The sequence below is a fragment of the Corylus avellana genome, chromosome 1, assembly GCF_965113065.1.
Source record: "Corylus avellana chromosome 1, dhCorAvel1.hap1.2, whole genome shotgun sequence".
In the NCBI taxonomy this organism is placed as follows: Eukaryota; Viridiplantae; Streptophyta; class Magnoliopsida; order Fagales; family Betulaceae; genus Corylus; species Corylus avellana.
The window spans coordinates 47967624-47994488 of record NC_142490.1 but is presented as its reverse complement, the minus strand read 5'-3'; the positions used below and the strand labels follow the sequence as shown (position 1 = coordinate 47994488).

The 26865-nt window shown below is 36.0% G+C and overlaps 1 protein-coding gene across 1 annotated transcript; it reads right to left on the bottom strand.

The window, feature by feature from the left end:
- Window positions 1–1099: 1099 nt before the first annotated feature.
- Window positions 1100–17600, bottom strand: LOC132168481 (binding protein). The gene is made up of 33 exons (XM_059579471.2): window positions 17345–17600; window positions 15315–15518; window positions 15022–15203; window positions 14281–14407; window positions 13935–14153; window positions 13618–13834; window positions 13371–13516; window positions 13117–13262; window positions 12343–12492; window positions 12160–12208; window positions 11885–12076; window positions 11211–11393; window positions 10968–11122; window positions 10761–10887; window positions 10431–10580; window positions 10254–10313; window positions 9837–9973; window positions 9569–9686; window positions 9264–9398; window positions 8973–9169; window positions 8110–8272; window positions 7805–7951; window positions 7110–7190; window positions 6345–7013; window positions 6123–6233; window positions 4339–4418; window positions 3983–4034; window positions 3758–3844; window positions 3605–3642; window positions 3352–3414; window positions 3116–3267; window positions 1681–2267; window positions 1100–1590 (listed from the first exon to the last, which is right to left on the bottom strand). Exons 1-33 carry the CDS (start codon window positions 17435–17437, stop codon window positions 1540–1542), a joined length of 5268 nt encoding a protein of 1755 aa, XP_059435454.2. The 5' UTR covers window positions 17438–17600; the 3' UTR covers window positions 1100–1539.
- Window positions 17601–26865: the final 9265 nt, after the last annotated feature.

The following is a 26865-nucleotide window of genomic DNA, read 5'->3' as shown; positions in this document are numbered from 1 at the left end:
TCAATCACGCGATGGGTCTAGCGACTCGTCTAGATAACCGGGTATACAATTTAAAGCCTTGCAATTTCTACCAAAAAACAACTATATAGGTTAATTGTAATTGAATTTATTTAATTCAACATACTCAATTAATTTATTAATTTTGTATTGAGCTTATATTGGATTTACTATTGTCAATCACGACCCCTCAACATTAATCTACTAATTTCATGTCAAGTTTACTCAAACAGCTGCTCAAATAAGTATTGCATGAGATTCTCACTAATGCTGACAGACGGTTTAAATCATATAGTTAGCCATCAGTGTGATCTAATTAATGGCATGAAATCCTCAAGGGGTAGCTCAATTGGCTGTGGACCACGCCTAACGAAATAGAGGTCACTAGTTCGAATCTCCCTCCATCTTCCCTTGGGTAGACATGTCAAAAAAAAAAAAAAAATTAATGGCTTGAAAAAAAATATATATATGCATATAATATGGGATAGGAGGGTGATTTTGTCGGGTACTTTATGCTTGGATTTTTAATCCTTTAATTTGATGGTATTAACTATTATGCGGTAGGATTTCAATTCAAAACAGATGAGACTTTACAATGGGATCAAACACTTGTATGAGTCAAGTCTCAGGCAAAGCAGCCGCTGTAGAAAGAGTCAAATACAGCTCTAAGACTTAAAGTCAAGCAAAAAAATTATCCAATCAGAACCGGTCTAACATTAGACAGATGTTGATGCAGTCTTTGGGCAGGCAATTGATTCTCAGACACGGTCAGTTCCCTTCCCTGTCTGACCCTCGCCAATTCAACACATTCTATTTGCAGTGCATTTTTGGTGGAACCACTGGTTCAGGGTCTAATCCATTTAAATTTATCTTCATTTCATGTTGAAGAAGAATACAATTAACAAAAGACAAAACTTTCCTACAAACTGAGTCAAACAAACTGAGTCAAAAAGAAAATTTTTTCTAACCCAATTTATTAAACCAAAGTGTCCAAAATGCTTAGAATTGCATATGACGCTTGCATGCATTTTAGACCCATGTCAGTTTAATATATTGGATTGGAGGAAATCTATGTTCATAGCATAAAGGGTGTAGACAAGAGTAGCAGCAAGATTATGACTTTCATGGCTGTTAGCAATCAAACATTAATATAACTAACATACATCTATTCCCACGTATAACTGTACATGTGGCCCATCTTTACCAATCAGATCAATCAAAAAGATGCACCACACCTCAAATTACATGCCAAACCCTACCATCTACCACTAGCACAGTCATTTGTTGTTATCACCCCCACTTTCTAACATGCACTAACACTGGTTACCTAAACGTGGGAATGTGTACTGCTGCTATTGTACATTCTACACATGGCTGCTAGGAAACTATTCTGTACGTTTATTAGTCTGTTTACATAATTGAATGGGATCCATCTTCTTTCACCCTTGGTGCCTATAACTGGACAGAAGACAATGGAGCCTGCCACAGGCACCACAACTTAGAGTGAAGTCTTGGAAGTCACTGCTACTATGGCCAAACTGCTTACCCTACCCGTTTTGAGCTTGTTTTCGCTGCTCGATGCTTCCACTTCATCTGCATTTGATAAGAGCCAAAGTTTTATAAAGCACACTAAAATAGTTCAATAAACTTTATATACTAAAAGCCAAGGGTGGAGGTAAATACAAGAGGCTCATCATCAGAAATTTCAGCATCACGAACATCAGAAGGACTTGAAGACTCTCTTCGAGGTTTCGAGTTTTTTCTGGAAACACTTCTACTGGATTGACTCCCTTCTGAATCTGATTTGTCATCTTCATTAGCTCCCTCTTTTACGGCACTGCTTGATTCATCTGCTTCTTCTTTATCTTCTGAACCAGATTTCTCTTCATCACCAATTTGACTATCTTGTGGGACACACTCGATATCTTCAGCACTTCTCTCTTCAAAATCAGGATTTTCTTCTCCATCAGATTCATCTGTATGATGCAGGCTCTTCTCCGTGATCTCTCCAGCACTTTTCCCTTCAAGATCAGGATTTTCTTCTCCATCAGATTCATCTGTATGATGCAGGCTCTTCTCCGTGATCTGTCCAGCACTTCTCCCTTCAAGATCAGGGTTTTCTTCTCCATCAGATTCATCTGTATGATGCAGGCTCTTCTCCGTGTCTTCCAACCGATTTATTTTTGTAACCAACTTAACTTCCTTCTCAGATTCCTCCTTATCTGTTAGGTTCTCATCTAGTCTTTCAGCTTGTTCCCCTTCTGAATCACCTGGAAAAAAAAACGCATGAATTTAAAATACCATGAAACTGCACAAGTTTTATAAATCAGGATCAAAACAAAGAACTTGAATAAAGAAAAATCCAAAGTGATGTGGCCCTCTCTCTCACAGATGCTTTTATTTCAAGGCACCTCATCATTACTTGATTTTGAAAAATAAAATAGATTACATAAATCATTCTACATGACAAATAGAAAAGCATTTTTCTGGAGAATTTATGTGCATCATTAGGTAAAGTGGGTTGAATTTGAAGCTAAACTAAGCATGCCACATCTTGGAGCTCAAAATTATTTCACGATTTTGAAGCACAGGCACCATACTACACCAGACAAATCAGTACCTGGCACCTGTGATGGTTTTCTTCTAATCATCCTAGGACATGTAAAAAATGTCCATATTCTATATAAAGAAAATCAGGCTGAGTATGTCATTGAATAAATAATGAACTTGTACTTGTTTTTGTTTCATAAGATGTCAACATCTTACTCTTCCATTTCTGGTGCCAGCATTCCATATCTAATGAAAGATCAAAATGAGTTCACTACATATATTTCTCTAGGTACATGTATCAAATAGGGATAATGTTCAGTTAAATGCCAACCCCAAAAAAAAGCCTTTCAACTTTCTAGCAATTGCCCTGCTAAACAAATATAATTGGAGATTCTTTCTGATAAGTACACAACTCATACACCCAAACATGACCTCACCCATAACCTCACCCTCCCCACCCATCCTTCTTTATGGTGGGGTGGGGGGGGAGGATATGTCATCTGGTCCAAACTCCAAAGTCTACTGGCACATACATAATTGAATATTAGAAACTGATAAGACACTTCACCTGAGTTCAATTCATCAGCTTTCGATGCTGAGGTGGGTTCAGGACTTGGTATGTCAGAATTCCCTTTGTCTTCAGCTTCACTTATGTCACTTTTTGATACACCCTTTCGTCCCTGCTTCAAATTTCTTTTCGGAGTTCTTTTCCCTTTAACACTAGGCAACAAAGATCACACAATTTAAATACCAAAGAAGTAACTAAACTTACAAAAATGCATTCAAAATGCAAGCTTCACTCACATCTTAGTTGATTCCTTATTCCAAAGCGAACCGCTTGAATTTTTATTTTTCTTCCCAGGTGACCTGTAAAACAATGAAAGAAATGAAGAAAGGAAGATGGCATACCAAAGCCAGAACCATGTAATAATGATGGTAGAGATGAACCAGAGTATTGCACTGAAACCTAACAGTTACAAGTTCTCCTTTCAAAATTCAATTTGACCATTGGAAAAGGAGGATGTTCTACATGCTACATCAGGAAGACAACACTTACACTTCTTTTGAAGGGGGACCATTTGATGAATTTAACTTCTGTTTATGGAAAAAGAAAAAGGGTCAGAAATAAGTCACAACTCATTGCTTTGCTGGAAACAGATAATGGAATTTCTTCAGCTAGAGGAAAGAATGCTAATGAAGATCTTAAAACCTTTGAAGACTTCCGACCATTGTCAACGAGCTCCCAGCGCTCCTTTTCTAAGCGAAGAACTTCCACATCCCCATCTTCGTATAATACCTTCCATGTGATATTAATGTGTGAAACTTATGTGATAGGAATCTTGTGAAATAATTAAAAGGTTTTCTTTCTGTAAAAAGGTTTGCATCAACTAATCCAAGAATTGAACTCAGAGGGAGAGGACAAGGTGCAGCTTACCACATGCTTCCTTTTCAGAGGATCATAAGACTTAACCGTGCCTTGATAAAATCTGTGAATTTAGACAACGAGACATCAGGATCTATATTTGAGCTAGAATTAGAAAGGAGAGAAGTTTGGCCCTTGACAAAAAAGCCCATGGAGGAGAAAAGTGAAACAGTATTCAACAAAAAGGTTTGGCCCTTGATGTACAATGACACAGGAGATATATATGAGCTAAAAATTAAAAGGTTTGAATAAGTCTCAATCTGATGGCAAGTATCAGTGACCGCGTGTTTGTGTGACAAAAAACGGTACAGCCTCAAGCTTTATTTGAATTTCTTGCTCTGCCTTATATAGATGACAAAAGGACTCACCGCTTATCCATAGGCCACCAAACTTTTATTCTGCAACCAATCAAGTCTTCGATATCTCGTCCACCAGCCTTTGATGTACACTGTGGAGGAAAGATTACATCAGATCAAATAATTAAAGTTGCAAGGGCAGCTGTTCATTAGTTCAAATTGACTAAGCAGTTAAACCTCAATACAAGAAAAGAACAGAAGGGCCAATGAGCTCTTGTTCCAATGGAACCTCCTCCCCTTGAGAGAATAGGGTAGAGGCCATGGATTCAAGACCCACTGGGTGTGTCATGTGTGTGTAACTCACCAATCCCCCCCCCAAAAAAAAAGCAAAAAAAGAACAGAAGGAATGCTATATACACATAAATATATATGAAATATTACTACTGGGAATGAAACAAAAACATAAATCAAAACTGCAGATACATGATAGCAGGACCATGGCTTTTGAAACATGTTTATGCAGCTCAGCTGAATAAAAAGCAGTAGAAAAGAAAGAAAGAAAGAGAGAGAGAGAAGAAAAACTCTTATCCGGTTTCCATCTTCAATAAAAGCATGGTGAGTGGGACAAAGAGAGAGAGAAAAACATGAAATTTCTTAATACAATATCGTAATTCCAGTAATGAAATTTTCCATTATAGTTTGGTATACCACGTCACAGTTTAAAATTCTAATGGTAGGAGACTCCTAGCTCAGACATATCTTTTGTTTCATTTCTTCTAGACAATCACAATCACTTTTATCAAGAATGCTTGGCAATTACACCTTTTCAGCGATGGGAAGTAGTACAAAATTAAAGAAGAAAAAAAAAAAAAAAAAAAAAACCTAATGAATAGTGAAAAAGTACATTACAGGCAACCAATAGAAATATACTCATAAATTAGAATGACCTCATAATAACTACAAACTACATGGTTCTCGGATGGCATCACTACTGTAACAACCCAAAGAAAGTGCTAGCAACATCTACGCTATCACCTCAAAATGACTTCTCTATAATCATTTATAAAGTTCAGTTTCACTTAGTAAGCAATATGGAACTTAGCACCCATGAGTCTCTTTATAAACCACTCTCACTCTACGTAGGCTACTCATCTTCCCAATATGAAACCGGAGTGTTACAATCTTCCTCTTTTAAACCCTTGACGTCCTCAAGGCCAAGTTATACATTGCTCAAGTACCACATAGCATTACTAAGTGGCTCTAATACCAATCGTAACCACCCAGAGAAAGCGCCAGCTCCTTTAAACCCTTGACGTCCTTAAGACCAGGTTATGCATTACTCAAGTACCACATAGTGTTACTAAGTGGCTCTGATACCATTCGTAACAACCCAGAGAAAGTGTTAGCCACATATACACTATCACCCCAAAAGAGTTAGTCAATTTGGAACTTCCCTAAAATCACTCATAAAGCTCAATTTCACATCGTAAGCATTGTGAGACTTAGCACTCATGGATGTCTTTAAATCACTCACGCTATGTGAGCTACCCATCTTCCCAATATAGAACCGGCGTGTTACAACTACTTTGTGGAGTACAAAACAAGATTAGACTATTTTTTAATGAATAATTAAAATATCATTAAAAGCGAAAAGCGCAACCTGGATACACAGGAAGTATATAAGAGAAACATATAGCTAGAAGGGGAAAAAAGAACAAGGAAATCATGAAAGCTAAGCACAAAGGGAGCTAAAAACGAAGCTGTCCAAATAAGAAAACCACTAATATAACATATGGATGTGATTTAATAAGAAAACCACTAATATAGTCGAGCATAAAGGATGTGGAAAATTTGACCTTTGCCAATCCTGCAATACTTCTCCTTTTTCGCTTCCTGCTAGACCCCATGGGAGACTTGGCATTACTACTTGTGTTGATCTTATCAATCTCAGTCAGCACATTAGGCTTCTGCAAAAGGGAAGAAAGAAGTTGATATCATTTACCTCCATATCATTAGACCACCAGGAGAACATTAGGTGAAAGTATTCTTAAAGCAACTTAACCAGCTCCAGAGCTTACCTCCATGTCATGGTCACTGTCTTCCCCCACTTCATTTACCTCATCATTATGACCTTGGTCAGAGTATTTGCCCTTATGCTTTGATGAGAAGCTTGTCTTCTTTCGAATGCTAGATAGCAACAAGTCTGACTCCGATCCTTCAACCATTTTCTTCTGCATAGATATTTTGTCTTTCGTATCAGAGCTAATGTCTGGATCCGTTTCAACAGATTGAAATGATGAAATTCTTGCTTTATGGGAGTCACCCCCTGAAGCTCTTAAAGTAGCGTTTGAAGTACTTGCTGGTGATCTGAAAGCACTGTGAGTTGATGATGACCTCGGGCGTTTTGGTACTGGAATGGATGTTGCATCACTAGCTTTTCTTTTTTTACCTTTTTCATGCTCTCGGTCCTTTTTTGATTTCTTACTAGGAAAATGTTCATGACCATTGCTCGATTCAAACTTACTGGACATCCCCAAGTTCTCAAAATTTATTTCCCTTACCATTTTCAGGATGTCAACATCATTTTCAGCATTTTTTGCTTCAGCTGGTAAAGACTTGTTGTTTTTCACCCTTTTAGCCTTTGTCCCCTGAGATTTTAAGGATTTCATCATTTTCCCTAGAGGTATTTCATTTCCATCTATTTCACCATGTTTCAGTTCTTCATCCTGAGCAACTTCAGTAAAAACCTGATGTGATAAAAGAATCACTATTTTAGTAAAAGATGCAAGATGCACAAAATATCACCGAACATTACCAAAGTGATATAGATTGGCAAAACAGACCTCTTCATCAGTTTCTAACTTAAGTGAGTCAAAGTGAGTCAAGATGTTCTCATCAGCCAACCATGTTTGCCCATCACTGGCCTGTTCAATACAGGAAATGACATTAATGGATATTATATAAAAATGAAAAACACAGTTGAATCATCAGTCCAAGTCATGCCACATACACTCGGTGGTAATGCTTTTCCCTCAAATCATCCAATCATTTTGGTGAGTAATTAGAACTGAAATAAGGACACAATTGCCCATTTCCCGCAAATCCAACTATATGTCCAGAAACTAACCAAGGCTACAACTATACCTGAATTCAACTATGATATGCCACAACCGGCCACACTGTGGGGGGGAGAGAGAACACACACACACACACAGAAACACTGCCTAATTGCAGTGAAAGAGCTTCACACATACACTGCAAAATCCCATAATGAAGATAGCACGGAAACTATTCAAGTAGTGCAGTAGTTGTAAGCCAAAATTGCCACATCAAAACCTCATTTCCAAGTAATTTATGATTACAAAAATTAGACATAAGAAGTAACGAGGTGATATCAAGCAAGTAAGAAGTATCACAATAAAATGCATTCAGCAAGTAAATAGATGTTGAAGAATCAGCAAGTTTTTCTTCTTGAGGTGGTGTTCAATCCAGTACATATTACATAAAAAAAGACAACTGAATTCTTTGCAGAACTTACCACAGAGTCATCCCCTTCTTTCTTTTCAAACAATCTGTACAGCACAGCGGGCAGAGGCACCGATGCAGTCAACCCTTGTAAGTCATCCTCCTTTGGGCCTAGGCGCTTAGTGATTGACAACCCAAGGTCACAGATAGCATGTGAATTCTGAAAATTTCAAATGATAATAAAGGTAAGCTAGCAGTTCTGCATTTCTTTGCACTATTCTGCAAATTCTTTCCTTTTCTTTTTGTTTCGATGAATTATGCTCAGCAATAACTGAATCGCAGCAAAGAAAATGAGCTAAGGTATATTATATCTCCAACCTTTGACTTTGCTGCATCAACTATATCCTCAGAGCACTTGATACTTTGAAAGATAGAGCTGATAATGGAAATACTTTCCCTATCCTTCTCCTTGTTGGTACTAGCTTCTGATTTGGCATCTTCATCTCTATGCACCAGCATAGAAATAATTAAGTACAATTTCCTGAAAAAGGTGAATAGTGTAAAGGTTAGTAAGAATTCAGGATATATACCAGAATGGTTCACCCTGATTCGCATTGAAACAATCAGTAGTGTATCAAATCCATGTCACAAACATATACAATAATGAAAAAGGATGCATCAGTGACACGAACGTGTACATACATAAGGCAATAACATAAAAAAGTTTTGCTCAAGGAAATTACTGAATAGCAAATTGGCAAGAGACTACTAAAAATTTTATTATTTTTGAGCATGCAGAAAATGCACATTTTTTTGTAAGTAGACGAAATATCATTAAAATTAACAGACACGTTATGATGCTGACTGTGAAAGAAATATTTACAAAGGTGACTCTTAAAGAACAACCCTACCAAGGAGAACCATCTAATTCCATAGCATATAAATTAACAGACACGTTATGATGACATTGTTTATATATGATGCCTTGGGCTTAGTTTTCTTCATTATTCTTCTCTATAAAATTATAATTCCCATGAAATAGAGAACTCATATGAAACAGTATCTATAAATACATCTAGAACAAAATAAAAAGTGAAATAGCCAGTGAGTTTTATCTCAAATCGCACCTCCCCACCCCACCCCACCCAATAAGAACAGGGTGGAGGATGAGATTATGGCGTCAAGACCTACACACTGAGTATCGGAGATAAATTTTTTTTGAAGAAAAAAAATAGATATACCTGTATATTAGTTCAAATGCTTTGACATCCTTACATTCATCAATATTGGGACATGAATGATGAGCAAGAGCATGCACCAAGTATGGGAGAATGTATTCAGGATAAGCTGTCAAGGAATTTCCATCAGATTGCGTAGAGAGCTGACGAGCCTTTGCTTGGTGATACATTTGAATAATGTCAGCAAGGTTTTGCTTCTCCTTCATAGCAAACAAATTATATTATTGCATGAATAATTAGCACTTGACAAGAACATGGAATCTACTATAAATGAACCAATTTTAGCTCACATACCTCTTCAAACTCTGATTGCTCAGATCCAATGATGTTAAATAAGAATGCACAAGCATATTTTCCATCCAAATGCCGATCCTTTATATACTGATGGACTTTCCCAAGGAATAGTTTTTTAGCTTGAGGGAAACTAATCTACAAGATCAGCAGCAGGCAAAAGAAAACCATCACTTTCAGATCTTATGAAAACTGACCAACTTGTATTAGCATGAAGATGGCAAAAAAAATTTATCCATTTAAAGAGGAAAAAAGAAAGATTTCAAAATCATATATACTAGGAGAAGCTTTCAAGGAAAGGAGTCCACCTCTGATATTCTCAAGGTTAAGTGGAAAATATCAACAGGCATCTTATCATCCCAGTACTTCGACAGGCGAAGAACTGCCTTGGCAGAAGCAAGCTTCAAATGGACCTTATCAACAAAACTGTATGATGACAAAAACTTGAACATAAAATTTCAAGGTTCAAAAAACAAGCTAAGCTTTTAACTGAAACATCAAACCAGAAAAATCAACTAAGCATTTCATAATTTCATTATAGTGTTATTAGAAAATGCTCCCAGTGGCTGACATTACCTCGATTCTATATCTTTTGATATCTCTCCAAAAGAAAGTACATTTCTAAGGATATCAAGAAGGCCATCAATGGCAGGACGAACATGGGCATCTTTAACAGGCAAATAGCTCTTAACCAATGTCTTGAGGCCAAATATCTGCAGCGCCAAAAAAAAAAAAAAAAAAAACAGTTAACCAATCATGAAGGTGTTTGCTGAAAATGTCAGAAAATTAAAATCCTGGACATACTACCAAGCAAGGCATGTTTACCAATGCTACTGTTATTATCTTGAAACAAATAAAAGAACTTGTTTCATAGCCTACCACACACATCTTATTATATAAGTTTAGGAAAATATCACAATGACCAAAATATCCCTCGAACTCTAATAACTCTTCTAACAAAACTAAAGTACAAATCTCCCCAAAATTACCAACCTTCAACAAACAAAGTTCACTTCTGTCATCCCAAGATGCCCTTGTATCATCTTCTGCTTTCTGAAACAGTAAACCATGCACATACATCAAAAAACTCAGAGAAGCACATATCAATGAAAACTTATATGATAAGGTCATATATAATTGCAGAAGTCCAGTGGATCTTGAAAGCCATACATTACTGCACTTCAGAATCTTGTTTATTATGAAATTTTCAATTTCACTCTCTCTAGTTTCAAAAACTGGCATTGCGGTCTCTGCTATACACCCTAGAGATTGTAGAACAGCAGGTAAATGTGTCTTCTCCTCCAACATATCCACGAGCCTCTGCAAATTGAGAAGGAAACATCAGCTTTTGCAAATACCAGAACTGAACATTGATATTGCTATGAGTCGAGGCAGATCGCTATGAGTTGAGAAGATCTACCAGTGATGAATGAAAGGCTGTCAAAATCCTTACTGAAAAATAATCGCATCAGTGTTTCATCAGTCAAATATAAAACTAACCTTGTATAAAACAGAAAGTGACTTGAGTCCGTCATCCTTTGTTATGGCTGCCAGGGCATGTACAGCATACTTGGCCTGTCTTCGACTGCCTTCTAAACATAGCCTCTCCAATACGAGGTCTATGGAACTGCAGGTAAACAATTGGATATAACAAACATAATACATGAGGAGCTTGGTATAACAAGTCAAAAATTTCAAGAGTTGCACCTCGATGAAACTGCCAGTTGTTCTCGGATGGTACCACCAGCCTTTGCTAGAACGTGCAAAACACCTTCTTTTATTATTTCATCATCATCTTTAAGAAAATTTACTAATTCACCTTCAACCCCACCAAGGAGCATTGGACTGAAGCGAGCAAGAAGCTGACATTGTTCACAAAAGACCTAAAATTAAGTGAATCTTGAAAAACTTGTCTGCATAGGAAATGAGATGTAGGAATGACATATCTACCACTAGTATATCCATGCAAGATTGAGTGTATTGAGTATTTCCAGAAGATTTATGTGTGACAGCCTCCAGAAGTATTTCTTTCACATGCTCCTTGTTGAAAAGTAAATAAGAACACTTGACAGAGAGATTGCTCAGAAAATCATAAAGTCGATGTTTCTCACCAAGTATCCTAAGCAAATCATCCTGCAAGTAAAGGAAAATATCATATGAAACCATTCGAAGCAAAAAAAAAAAAAAGGAGTTTCCCACTGTTATTAATGAAGATAAATCAAGGAGAAGCAGCTATAGCAATCAGTAGTAGTATAGCACAATGCCTGTATGGGAAGTAATATGGTCGCAGTGGTAGTGGTAGTGATGGTGAAAGGGAACTAAGATTATGACAAGCTAATGCAGGTGATCATGGTAGAGAAAGCACATAGTTCGTCAAAATTTCTTTTTACTACACAAGGTATGGCAGAATTTGCAAGTAGCATCCAATATAACAGTTGTGAATCTCAACTCATAATGGGTTTTTCATTTTCATATTTTAGGTGATATATCAAGTCCAATCAAAACCAAACAAAGGAGTTAAATAAAGGGCCCTCCAATGTGATGCCACCCATTCCTCCCAACCCTGTGACCTGAACAAAACCAGCTCTAAAATTTGTAGTACTAAGCAGTAACTTAGTCCCTACCCGAAAAGTACAAGCTTGATGGAAGGCAGTGTTTGGATCAACAAGGTTTGTCAAAATCTTCCAGATATTAGCATCTTTCAATTGATCAAGAATCTGATAATTCTCTTCAGCCTTTGCAGGATCAGCAAATGAGCGAGACATAATTCGGAAGCAGAAAAGAACCTTTTTTTGGATCTCAGGAGCATCACCATCCTGTATTTGAACAACATCAATGTCTTTGATCTTGATACTGCTCATGACAGTGCAATATTTTCTAAATTTTAACATTTGCAAACCTGACTCATTTGCCTAAGGGACAGATATCTCTGCATCTCTTGTTGTAACCTGCAACCCAAGAGGAAATCCCCCCAAAATCAGTCCACAATCCATCAACTACCAAAATGAAAGATTGAGAGGTCCATCAAAAGTCAAATAAATGGAACTACTTCATGATAAAACAACACATTTCTATAACATACCTCTGCTTCTGCTCCAGTATCTTCTCAAGGGCCTTCACCTCAACTTTATCAAATCCCGAGAAAATTCTTACCCAATGTTTAACTTTATCTTTAACCGAGGACTCAATTGGGAACAGGGACCCACACAAAACAGATTCAATTGTATCTGATCTGCACAATTGAAGTAATTATGAACATGAACACTTGGCAAAAGAAACAAAATTTTGTGTGTGCATGTCATAGAGCAAAAACTTTTGGGAATCATCTTAGAATCAAATCATCAAAAGTGAGCTATTCCTGCAGTTCAGTATGCCAGTATAGATGTATCAAGGTGTCTTTTTCCACCTTTAATTAGTTCACAGGAAAAAACACATCAAGTGACCTGCGTCCCAATATAAACCAAAGAAAATAATTTTCCTCTTTCCCCTTTTCACTTCACTACTGAAAACATCCCATGGAAAAAGAGTGATGTTTAAACCTGCAGGTCTCTGCAAGACTTTTAAACCTGCAGTCTTTTAAATAGAAAAAATGAAAACATGTAAGCCATTGTAAATTCCAGTTATTGTTGAACAGCTCAACACATAAACAATTAATAAAGTTTTACAACAGATTAATTATACAACCCATTATCTTTGAATAATATAAAATGGATTGAGGATGCCGCTCAATGCTTTATTCAAATCATGTGCAAAAATGGAATACCAAATGGCTTTCAGCTTGCTTGACATCAAATACAATGGAAAAGCAGATGGCAAAAAAAAAATCTTGTGATGCATGCAAATTTAAAATATTTACCTGAAATCTTTGTCATAGAAACATCTCAAAATCTTCCCAGGAATCCAATCAAAATCATCAGGATTGATCAATCCATCAGAGCATTTCACACAATAAACCCTGTATATCTCAGCCAACCTCTCCATGGTATATTTTTTAACAAGCAGCTGGAATCAAGAGCAAAAGAAACCATTAGAATACAAAGAACAACAATCACTGGATGGTTACAAAAAAAAAAAAAAAGCAAAAACAGATGGAAGGAAAAGCATATTTACAGATTTGTCCCGAAGGCGCTCAGCTACAAGTTTTACAGTTTCAAGTGGAATAGCATTTAGAGTATGACATGCCACATCACAGATTACAGCAACAACTTGTTTTCGAACATTTTCATCAAAGTCCAACAACCGGTCACAAAGTGCAGCTAAAATGTTGACCAAGATCAAAGTTAGTGTCACATTTTTTTCTGATAAATAAGTACATATTGCGCAAATGTATACTTTTAAATCAATGTCATTCACTTACAAATGATTTGAGGAGTTTCGGCTCTTAACGGATTTGACAGAAGACAGCTTTTGACATGTTCAAGAACACACATTCGAACCTCAACAAGTCTGTCAGTCAACCTCTTCAAAAACTCTGAAAAGATTGGCTGAAAGGCTTCAGAAATAGCAGATCCTGGCAAAGCAAATAGATCTCCAACTAACCTCACAGCTTTTAAACGAGTATCTAGCTGATCAGTCTGCATATGTTGAAACTTGTAACTGAGAAGCCTTTTGTCATAATTAAATATCATTAAATAGAGGAAGCACAGAAACATAAGCCTCTGAATCAGTAATTACCAGTAGTTCGCCTGTGAGGTATGGGACTACTCCTAACAGGATCTGAGGAGCACAGCGATATATATCATAAATAACTTCATGGTAGTCAATTTGACTATTCACCGACCTGTTATCCCCTGACATTGATGATATAAGGAACTGCTTTATGCCAGCTTCAAGTTTTCCTGCACAGTGCTCTATAACATTCATTGCAAGCCTCCTTGCAGCCATAGTAATATCCTGGAATTCAAGTTCTATAAAATCAATTCCCTAATAAATTAGTATTACAAGAGAAACTTTAAGTAATAGCAGCAAAATATGGGTTACTTTAATCAATTGCGTACCAACATAGAGAAAAGGTGCTTACACTTTTATTACGACCCAATATAGACAATATAACAAATAACAAATCCTCCCTGACATCCTCACTCTCTTCTAAGAGAACAACCATGATTGTTTGCATTGATGACATAACACTTTCTGGATGATCATCACTGCACATTACAAAATTTAAGAATGGCGGTCATTAGATCGACAGAAGACATCCTTCCTTTGTTTAGAAAACAAAAAACAAAAAATAAAATAAAAAACAAAGAAATAGAAAGTAGGGAAAAGCTAACTGCCAGTGAACATCCACTGACGAATTGTCAACGCAAAACATACTAGATTAATACATCCCCAAACAAACAATGAGTTGCTTCTAGTAGATAGAGCGGGAGGACAGAACAAGCACGAATAATAATATTTAACTATTTTCTGGGTCTTGTCATGACTTACCTAAGTTTCACATCTCCCATTCCAACAGATACAGAGATATACAGTTTCTATAGATACCTCTCATTATTTGGCCACAAATGAAGAACAAATCGCAAACTATATTATATAACCATTGACAATATCCGACATGTAGACCGTTCTGAGAATATAACTTAAAATTTTAGATAAGAAAGATGATGTGAAGAATAAAAGCTTACAGCCTCAAAACAGCAGGAACAGAAATCACTATCTTAATACAATATGAATTTCAGAAATAAGTAATGTATTACTATTAAAACAATCACGTTCATTGAATTTGATTTGAAATTAACAAAATTGGAGAAAAACATACCTGGCAACAGCTAAAAAAGTACTGAACATTTCATTCACCAGATCATCACATTCAAGATCCAACATTACAACACATGACCTATATTTTGAAAGAGTCTCCAAAATGACAACTCTCCTACCGAATGATGGACCCTTGGTATCACTTAACCCACTAAACGTGCTTACAATCAAGCAAAAGATATCCTGCAAGACAGATCAAACACCAATCAGGTGGGAGTACAATTTCAACTACAGGGTTTGTATGGAAAGCATGACCAACTTCATTAACCAGTTGCCCAGCATAAAAGAACACACCTTTAGAACATCATCACTGTAAGGTGCTTCAGGTGCAGTGATACGGGTGATCTCACAAATACATGTCGCAACAAGAAGCTTGACATCCCTATCTTGGTGCTTCAGCAACTCTGGCTTGACAATTGCATTAAGAAAAGGCTGCATTGACTCCAAGATTGAAGCCGATGGCGATTGATCCAATTCAGAGAGACATGTTGCAGCTTGCTGCAAGTTGACAGGAAAATTTGAATAAAATATGCTAAGAAACCTAACTTTCACATATAATAGCACAAGTGTCCGCATAAGACAGAGTCAATTGAATATTGTGGAATAATTATGTTTTGCGGATTTCCAATGAAAAAATACATATTTAGAACATGCTTTACTACTAAGCATTCATGGTCACATATTTATAAATGGCCTAAAGAATAATATATGAAAAATAATAGTGCAAAAAAATATATGACTGGTTCTAAGAGGCTGAAATAAGTGCAAAAAGAAGAAAACAAAACAAAGAAAAAGGGTAAGCATGAGGTAATGGGGCAATCTAGATATATATGGTTTAGGTGCAACTGGTAGGTGTTAGTTCAATCTGCCCTATCAACAGAATTTCAGACAGGCGACTCATCGCAAAAACAAAATTTCCAGATGGGTGATTTAATTGATCAAAAAACTCAGCTGTTCAAGTTACAAATAAGAAATTAACTTGTGAATGTTTGATTACTATCCACAGGTAAGGACAGAGGTACTTCTGCATACACCCCATCATAAGGAAACTTGTGAATTTTGACTGTTTTAAATCATCATCTATGTTCTATCATAATTGCTATCTACTTTACTCTTAGTTGTTGCATCATGTCTTTCAATATAATGACCTCAATTTGGAAATGCAAACTTGTATCATTTTCCTTTATCAAAGCACTCTTTCATATCTTTTACTCATTCCTTAATTACAAAACAATGAATTCCTCAATCAGACAAAATATATATATAACCCCAAGGGGTTGGCTCAAGTGGTAAGGGCTTTCGTCTTGGTGGCATTCCCATCAGGTCTAAGGTTCGAATTTTATTGGGCGCAAACAATTTCTTGGGGCTAGCTCGCCGACAAAACAGGAGTATTACCCGATCCATGTGAAAGAAGCACTTTGCATAGGTTCGAGGTTTACCCAACAGAAGTAGGTACACGAAGTGGCCTTGCCTTAGAAGGATTCCTTGTTTTATATATAGAGCCCAAGGGGGGCCATGGCTCCCCTAATTTTTAATTTTTCTTTTTAATTTTTTGATTTATAAAGATATATGTGTATTTTTAGGCTTAAAAAAATAGGCTTGCCAGTATCAAAAATAAGTTTGACCCCTCATTCATACTTTAGCCCCTCCATGGATGAGAAATCTTGATTCAGTCCGTGCAACCAAATACACTCAAACTCCCATCAAAACTATGACTTTCTATCTCAAACAAAAGCCAGAATTATTATGGGTTTACCCTAAAGACAACAAAAAGACCTTCAGTCGCCCAACTACAGCCAGCTGACCACATTGGGTTGAATAATTCAGTCCTTGGAAACCAAAACAACACAACACATGAGATTCATAGTATCCGTTTCTTTCGTTTTCTTCAGCTCACCACCCAATTAAACCAAATAAACTTCACGAAACAACAACCAGAATGGCAGAACACAAACACAAATTTTTCCACCATAAAACGAAGAAGAGATTCAAAGCAGCAATGTGCGAATTAACCCTAATTCAACCTATTCCTCTCCCCAAAGTTCCATCAGAGTGACTAATTTCGACGTTAACAAGTTTAAATTCACTAAGCACTCCATCTAATTTAAAAAACAAAAGAAAAAAAAATATACCTTAAATTTTTAAACTTTTTAACTGTTTAGCTCAAATACCATATAAACTCCCGTTGAATTAACCCTAGCACAATACTTAGCTCCCTTGAGCTCACTAATTCCATCTGTTTCACACGAGAGTCAAATTGTGCTTTCCTTCGCATCGTTTTTCCTTAGTTTTCTCAGATACCAAACAGAGAGGAAATGGCGTACCTTCAAGAGCTTGACGAGAGCGTCTTTGGTGGAGGGAGGGGTCTCGAGCTTGGATCCGACCTCCCTGAGCTGCTGCTGAAGCTTCTGAGCCATTCTTCTGTCTAGCAAACGGCGTCGCTCGAGGGCTCTACGAGCTCTTCGCTCATGTGGTTCGTGTCCAGAGGTTCAGCAAAGAAAGAGGGCTTCCTTCTCGCTCTCAGGGGTCGGGGGCTTTCGAACAAGTGCGAAATGAACTCCAAATGTAAGCGAAATTTCACGAAATGCTGACTTTTTTTTTCTTTTTTTTTAATGTAACGTAGTGTATGTATATCTCTCTATTTATCCCGATATTTGCTATTGAAGCCCCCCAGAGACATGTTTATTTTATTATATCAGGTTGTCGTTTTTGTCTCAGCCTTTATAGGCAACTACGTGACTTCAATGAACTAAGAGTAACACTTTTATTACATTTATTTCAAGCTAGTTAATGTAGCGCGTATTAAATTTTTTTTTTTTAAGTCAATTACTTAAAAAAATAAAACCACCCATATAAAAGAAGTACGATAAATGAGTATAATTAATAGTAGCATTATTTCAAATATAATTAACCTGCATTATTGAAAAAAAAAAAAAAGAATTTTATTTCTTACATACATTTTACATTGATTAACGTAGAGTATTTTAAGTGGTTTCTCATGTCAATCACTTAAAAAAATACACACATAAAAAAAAAATTATTAAAACACGCTATATTAGTTGGTGCATTACTCTTGAAAAAAATTCTTTATCTTATCAACAATAAATCAAATTATTTGGAATAGAAAATGTTTTCTTACAAATTCACTATCTTAGAAGTGAAAATATTAACTAATAAATTTTGACTGACAAATTTAATTGTTTAACGACTCAAATAATAAGTGATACATAAATTTGCACGTCAGCTTGTAAGAAATTTACAATAAAATTTTGAGTGCTATTTGCTGTAGGAGGATTGAACTCAAGATGAAAATAGAGTGTCTCGTTGGTTGGAAGAAGATTGTAATGTACTTGCAAAGTGCCCAATGCTAATATTCAAATTATATGGAACTCGCAAGATATTATCGAACTGAAAAATGAAGAACTAGCCTATAACTTGAGTTATGAGCGAATTTTTCTTTTATAATTTAAATTTTAAATTCTTTTAAAGAAAACAACTTGGAGAAGAATAATAGAAAAATAAAGGTTGTTAAAGTATTGATTAAGTGATTAAATTTACATCTTCCTATTAGCTTAAGCTTTTGGGATAACTAGTGATTTAACATGGTATCAAAGTCAAAGGTTATGGGATCAAACCTTGACTCCGTCAAATCACCGTCCATTTAAATCAAATATTGCACATGTTGGGCATCACTTATTATTTTTTTGACATGTCTACACAAGGGAAGGGGGAGGGGGGATTCGAACTAGTGACATCCGCTTCATGAGGCGTGGTTCACAGCCGATTGAGCTACCCCTTGGGGACCATCACCTATTAGAAAGGAGAAGGAAGTTTGAGCCCACACGTGAAGGAAGTGTTAAAGTATTGATTAAGTGATTAAATTTACCTCTTCTTATCAACTTAAACTTTTGGGATAACTTGTGATTTAACAAAGGTTATCAGCAACCTATGCCAAGTAAATCATTCTCATGTAGGGGTGAAATAGCGGTTGCGGTTAGCGGTTAGTGGCTAAAACCGCTAACTGCAACCGCCTATGCGGTTAGTAATTTTTACTAACCGCCTTCGCTAACCGGGTAGCGGTTAATAATTTTTATTAACTGCCTTCGCTAACCGGGTAGTGGTTAACTGCCTAGACGGTTAACCGCCCGGTTAGCGGTTAACCGTTTTTTTCTAACCGCTTTTTTGGGCTTTTTTATTTTGTATCAATTTTGGGTTGGTTTTGGGCCGGTTTTGGGCTCACTTTAAACTTCTTCTTTTTTTGCTCATTTTAAACCTTTTTTTTTCTTTCCCTTTTTAAGGTCATTTTAGCATTAAAAATTGTTATATACCAAAATCTTGTTGGCCACCTTCTACAAATCTACACATCATATAATATATAAATAAAATTACAACAAAATCATCACTTCACTTGTAGTCTTATACACAACATAAAAATAAAATAAAACACAAACAAGTTCATAAACTCACAAGCATCCAAAAAAACCAGCATGATTGAACTTGAAGCTTGAGGCCTATTTCAATCAATCAAAAAAACTCATTTCAACCACTATGCTACAACGACTTATTGTTATTATATATATATTATTTTAAAAAAAGCAGTTAGAGGTTAGCGGTTATTGAAAATCCGCTAAGCGGTTATTGAAAATCCGCTAAGCGGTTGCGGTTAGGCAGTTTTAAATTTCACCCCAATTCTCATGTCTCTTTTCATAACCTACTTAATAACATTTTAATTTAGACATTCACCCACTACCATTTGTCACAATCTAAACAATGCGAGTTCAACTCATTTAACCACTCATTGAAATACATGCTAAACAAATTGAATCCTTTATAACCTAAAGGTCTATTCGGTTTTTGTTTTTAGTTTTTATATATAATGAGTAATGTTAAATATTACACCCTCATATTATTGTGCTAATGTAACAATGCCTCATCGGCCTTTGAATTTTCTATTATTTTTAACAATAGTTGATCCAAAAACTAATAAAAGTTACCATATAAATCCAATAGGGTAAGTGTGAAATGAGAAAGTAGTATGTTGTATTACTCATATTATATTAGATAACAATGGAGCTTGAAAACTCATGAGTGGCGGAAAAATCCTCAATGATTGAAAGCCAAATTCAGGCCGAATAGCAAATAATTTTACAGGGTAAAAATCAAGCCCAAAACTCAAAAACTTTGGTTGACAGCCAAAATCTTTGACACGTCTCTAACTTCACACAAGCTCGAGTTCATCCACCCTATACACATAAGTTTCGGCCATCCCAAACACATACTCATGTTTTCGGTTCTTTAACATTGAAATCTTAATTTTCAGTTTAAATAACAACGAGACCTGTGCTTCAAGAATTTACAAATCAAGACCTCATTCAATGTTTTGCATAAAATAAATAATATTAAAATAGAATTATAGCAAAAATAGAAATGGCTAAGGTGTCACCCAATTGGGTCATGACTCATGCCTAGCCGCAATGGCTTGGAGACGACCCAGCCAACCATTGACTGGGCTAGGCAACCCCCCAACCCCAACCACCTTTTTTTAAAAAGAAAAATTTGAAGAGCATAACTGCATTTTCATTTCAGTTTGTATTATCTATTTGACAAAAAAACTTATAGTGGCTTTTATTTACAAATGCCCAAAACATGGGTCTTGATTTATAAATGCACTAGCCTCAAATATTACGCAAAAGCCAGAGCATCCGCATCACCGGCCTCAGCATTCTCCTAAGCGACTCAACCACTCCTTCATCCTCCAAGTTATGTAGCGGCTAGCGCATCTATCGTTATGTTCATCACCTCAGCTTTTCTATGCACTAAATCAACACCAAAGTGGGTACCTAAAAGTTACATTCACAATTCACAAAGTCAGCCAAGTTAAACTGAAAAGGCTATTGCACATTTCACTAGTCACCTCTTTGCACATTTCAATAACCAGAACACTATACAACACCATCTAAGAAAAATTAAATCACACAACCACTTTATCTGTGTTTTTGATAATCATATGCATCTTATTAAAGAAATGTAAAGCAGAAGCGTGGTCCCCATCTCACTTCAAATGTACAAATGAATAGGGGACAAGCAGTGCAGCAGACATGTAGCCAATGAGCATGGCCATCAGTGATCACCCTAATCCAGTTAAGAATATGAAGGGGCATCCCACCCACCTTGTGTTTCGATTAATTAAATCTCTCCTGCACCCACATACTGTGATTTGTTGAGAATTCCCACTCTTAAAGGTAAAATTACCAGCAAAAGGGAACTTGGGCGCACATAAACAACATAACAAACTTTTTAACTTTGAAAACTTAATGCTGCACTAAAATACAACTTGTAACTGAGAAGGCTTTTATCATAATTAAATATCATTAAATAGAGGAAGCACAGAAACGTAAGCCTCTGAATCAGTAATTACCAGTAGTTCATCTACGAGGTTTGGGACAACTCCCAACAGGAACTGAGGAGCACAGCGAGATATATCATAGATAACTTCAAGGTAGTCAGTTTGACTATTCACTGACCTGTTATCTCCTGATATTGATGATATAAGGAACTGCTTTATGCCAGCTTCAAGTTTTCCTGCACAGTGCTCTATAACATTCATCACAAGCCTCCTTGCAGCCATAGCTTGAATTCAAGTTCTATAAAAATCAATTCTCTGATAAATTAGTATTACAAGAGATACTTAACGTAATAGCAGCAAAATACGGGGTACTTTAATTAATCGCATATAACAACATAGAGAAAAGGTACTTACACTTTTATTACGACCCAATATAGAGAATATCTATAACAAATAATAGATCCTCTCTGACATCGTCACTCTCTTCTAAGAGACTGACCATGATTGTTTGCATTGACGACAGAACACTTTCTGGATGATAATCACTGCACATTACAAAATTTTAGAATGGCGGTTATTAGATCTACAGAAGACAGAGTTGACATTTTCAAGGCAGCCAAGCGTTAGACATGACCTTTTCTTTTTTCTTTTTTATTTTAATTTTTTTAAAAAAAAAATTGGAGAAGAGAGATATTAAAGGAAAATTCAAATTTGAAGTATTAGCACTAAATTTAGGATAATAAAATATCTTTTAAGTGATATCGTTCCTAAAAGGTTAACCTTCCATTCATAGGTTTTAGTTTTAAATCAAAAAATAAATTTTGAGGCATTAGAAATTAAATATTAACTTATAAAAATTTAACAAAAAAAAACAAAAAAACAAAATCTAGCAGGACTAGGAAGAGAGAGATTTTTCTACATTTTTTTTTTTTTTAATAAAATCACATCAGACTTTGACAAATATTTGTCTGACTTTTGGCAGCCTGATAGCAGGATTCCAGAAGACATCCTACCTTTGGTTAAAAAAAAATAAAAATAAAAAAAAAGAAATAAAAAGTAGGGAAAAGCTAACTGCCAGAGACATCCCACCCACGAATTTTTTAGATGGGGAAGGCTACAAACAGTTTATATAAGGGTCAAAAAGAATGACTTAATACATTTTTTTTATGCAAAGAGACTACTAAAAAATATGCAGAAAATATCAAGGGAAGAAATTACTCATCAAAATTTGTTTATTCAGTAAAATACAGAACAAATTTTCTAGAAGAATGCAAATTTTCATACTCACCAAAATTACGTGACTGCACATAGCAGTGAACCGACAAAACAGAGAAGATATACAAATAAAAACCCTTTATTGAGATCAAGCGGTAGAAATTTTTTGTTTCAGATTAGTATCTCTTGTCAATGCAAAACAAACTAACCCACTATTCCATGTTGGGTCATAGATCAACCCATTAAATGCCCAGCAATCCTCGGGCCCAGTCTAACCCTAGAAAGGTCCAAGCCCAGTAAGGATTTGGATAACCAAGCCCAAGACCCTGAAATCCGAGACCTACATGTCCGAGACCCATGAAATCCGAGACCCTTTAAGCCGAGACCATTAAGTCCGAGACTAACTCAGGACACATAGGTCTCAACAACAAGGATAACTCGGATATCTTGAGAGATACAACTGTTAATGAATAAGTAATCTTGTTTATTCAAAAGCTGCCATATCTATCTAAAATTCAAATCAGATATATTATCCAACGATTGCATACAAATATTCAAATCAAGTAATTCATGTAACCACCACATATTAGGATCTTAATTCCCAAAGATCTCGGTGAGGATGATCTTAACTCAGGGAAGAGAAAGTCATTGGTTAGGGGACTTCCACTGGATTTGGATAACCAAGCCCAAGACCCTGAAATCTGAGACCTACATGTCCGAGACCCATGAAATCCGAGACCCTTTAAGCCGAGACCGTTTAGTCCGATACTAACTCAGGACACATAGGTCTCAACAACAAGGATAACTCGGATATCTCGAGAGATACAACTATTAATGGATAAGTAATCTTGTTTATTCAAAAGTTGTCATATCTATCTAAAATTCAAATCAGATATATTATCCAACGATTGCATACAAATATTCAAATTAAGCGATACATGTAACCACCAAATATTAGGATCTTAATTCCCAAAGATCTCGGTAAGGATGATCTTAACTCAGAGAAGAGAAAGTCATTGGTTAGGGGACTTCCACTACTTCGTGCCTATATATATGGTCTTTTATTTATTTACTGTAAAAACTGATATTTCATTTCTATATCCAGCCATTACATTCAAAAACACCCCTATCTTGGAAAGAAGCAATAAAACCTTCTGTTCTCGCCACCGCAGCTACAACTGGATACGAGAGCTCTTCCTGATTATCTTCATATTTAGTCTTCATTCCTACTTAGATAAACAATAAGGGGGAGTTAGAAAAAGAAAATAAATGATTAAAGTTTAGAAATAAATAAATAATACGTAACAGAGGCGTGGGATATTGGTTGGTTGTTAAGGCAAGTTGAATCTTGCCAAACTGCACTCGATACCATATTCGAAGATCTACACCAGCCGAAAATTCTGGAGGGTCTCGCTCCCGAAAGCAAGATAGTTGTGCAGTACTATTCTACCATTTCGGTAGTCTCCGCCCCTATCAAAGCATATATCTGCCGGGAAACTTTGATGGAGGCCCGGGGAAATATTGCTACTGAAAATGGTTTGCCTTCATTTATGGTAGTCTTAATCTCTCAGTACAGGAATCACGGAAAGGAGTAATGTCCATCATATTAATGAGTACACGCCCGAGAATAATGTCCGTGGTGGTCAACTTGGTAGCAGTTAGTTCCACAAAATTTGTTCGCACATCATTCAATTCGACCTGCGTTTGCGGGCAGGTTCCACCTGAAAGTTGCTATGAGAAGACGGTTGACTCTCATATTTAAGAAATCAAAGAGATTAACAAGATGAAGTTTAAATTTAACACTAGAAACGTCAACATAGAAATTCAATCGACAATCCTTGTATGTTTTTTCGAGGAAGAAAACACGGGTAGGAATGGACCTTAAGTTTGCGAACTAGGCGGGAAGGGTAGCTATAAACTGAAGGAAAGATGAGACGAAATGGCTTCTCTCTCTATATGTTTAGGCATCAGGGTTGTTTTAAAGAGTTCGACAAATCTGCCGGCCATGGTGAGAGTGGGAGTGGTGAACGAAGAGAGTGAAGCAGGAGTGAATGGTGGTGAGACCGTGAGACTCTGAGAGTGAGGCAGCGGTAGTGATCCACCCTATTACCCAGCGGATATCTCAACCCTATTAATAGTGTGCAGGTGAATGCAATATGTGTCTGCACATTCACCCTATTCATTTAATTTATGTGTCTGCGCATGCGATATGTGTGCACGTGAAACACAGCAAAAAATTGTGACTTGTGAGCAGTCTTGAAAGTAGAAAGTTAAAATCTGTATATTTAACAAAATATACAGATTTTATATATTTTGTAAAAGAAAATTAAAAAAATGAGCATAAGGAAACAACATCCAGATCAAAAACATAAGAACTAGTTGACACTACTATATTTATGATTTTGGCTTATTTTTTGCTCAAAATCACTCGAGCAACACAATTTGTGACCAAAACACTATTAATGTGTGTGCAATGAAAAAGAAACCATGGTTGCGTTTAATGTGTTATCTTTCTGAATATGTGTGAATGAGAGAGAGAGAGAGAGCACACAAACAATAATTTAGCAGTTCAATGATATCAATTACAGAAATCAGTTAAATGTCTGATTGATGTTATAAAACATTACTGTTCTGAGTCCATCGACAGGAAATTCCACTGGCCAGCTTTAACATGATTCTCATCCATATTCAAGAAGCCACTGCTATGCCAATTAGATTAAAAAGTTATAACCACGTGTGGGCTCTATAAGTTTAGAACTATGAATTGGTCATATAGGCATTCGCACTAATAATCATAAAGTTAATTTTATGTTGAATTTAGAGTTAAATCATGAATAATAGCAAAATTTCCAGTACTTGCTACACAGAGGTAGATTGCAGACTATGAGATAACACATTTGATATCATGCAATAGATTGTTGACTTTCAATAAATCAAATTATATGAAATTGGTTATTAAATTTCTTGAAGGTAGTTTCCTCATTAAATGGCTTATTCTCTGCAATCCCATCTCGGGTCTGGGTCAATTTCAACGAATTTGATTATGGGCCTCAGTTTCAATCACAGTACTGAGGCATTTGGGTCTGTCTCCATTTGTGTTCGTCTATAACTAAGATGTTGAATTGCTGCAAATGTGAACAGTACTTTTGAATTGCTTTCATATGCAATTCCATGAGAAGTAGTAGGTTGGTTAATAGTTTTTACAGGAGATGTGTTGTAGTTGGAATTGCAGAGAAGGGTCTTAAACCAAGGAGATGAATGGTGGGGCATGAGGGAAGTGAGGGATGGAGAGGTCTGAGAGGACGAGAAGTGACTATGTGATTGGGGAGAAGGAAAGCAACGGCAACGTTTAGTTAAAAACTGTTGGGTTGGATCTGAACCCTTGATTCTTTTGTAGATGTACGTAAGCCGGATCCCACATGTAAAGCTTTATAAATAGAGCTGTTTATTCAGATTATAAATTAAGAAAATATGTAGCCAATAACTACAAGGCTTTAATAATGTATGAATGTTGGCTATATGCCGAATCACCTTAATCTCTATGTTTATTCTATTTCCTTGCATTATTATTATTCCACTTTTATATTTATCCTAAAATGCGAGACTGAGAACAATGTGTTTGGTTAGCAGCTGGGCTTTTGTAAGTAGTTTAACAAATGGGCTTGTTGTAGGAAGCTAGTTAAGATGCACGTTTCTGATGTACGAGGAAGCGTGCGTTAATTGGGCTGCAATTGTGGGCCGTTAGAAGATTTGTTAGATGGTAAATCGGGTTGTATATAAAATGATCAGTAGGCTTGTTTGGCATTCTTTGCAACCTCACAAAAAATCTTTTTTTCTTTGTTATTTTGGTGAGGTAATTATCGTAATTTGGTGAAAGTAGCTAAATTCTTTTATTTTCAACCTCATCATTTTAACTCAAAGTAAAAGGTGAGTAAAGAGTATTCACTATTAATAGTGAGTACTATTTACTCACAAATTGAATAAAAAATAGTTTTTTCTCTCGTCCTTTCTCTTTTATGTTTCTCTATCCTTCTTTAATAGTTAAAAAGTAATAATAAATAAAACTTTGAAAAATAATATTTGAATAAAGTGAATTATTAAAATAGTGAGGTTGATGAGGGTGTTAAAATAATGGATTGTTAAAGCACCCCTCCAACGGCCTCACTATTTTAACAATCCAATTTTACTATTTCGTTTAAATATTATTTTTCAAATATTTGTTTATTTTTTTTTCTAATTATTAAAGGATGAGAGAGAAACATAAAAACAAAAAGGGAGAGAGAT

Excerpts from the sequence above, each read along its gene's own strand:
- LOC132168481 (XM_059579471.2), bottom strand. The coding sequence starts at position 17,437 with ATGGCTCAGAAGCTTCAGCAGCAGCTCAGGGAGGTCGGATCCAAGCTC. Across the intron at positions 7,952-8,109 it reads TTGATGCAGCAAAGTCAAAG|AATTCACATGCTATCTGTGA; the intron begins GTTGGAGATATA and ends TGAAATTTTCAG. Across the intron at positions 7,014-7,109 it reads AGTTAGAAACTGATGAAGAG|GTTTTTACTGAAGTTGCTCA; the intron begins GTCTGTTTTGCC and ends TTATCACATCAG.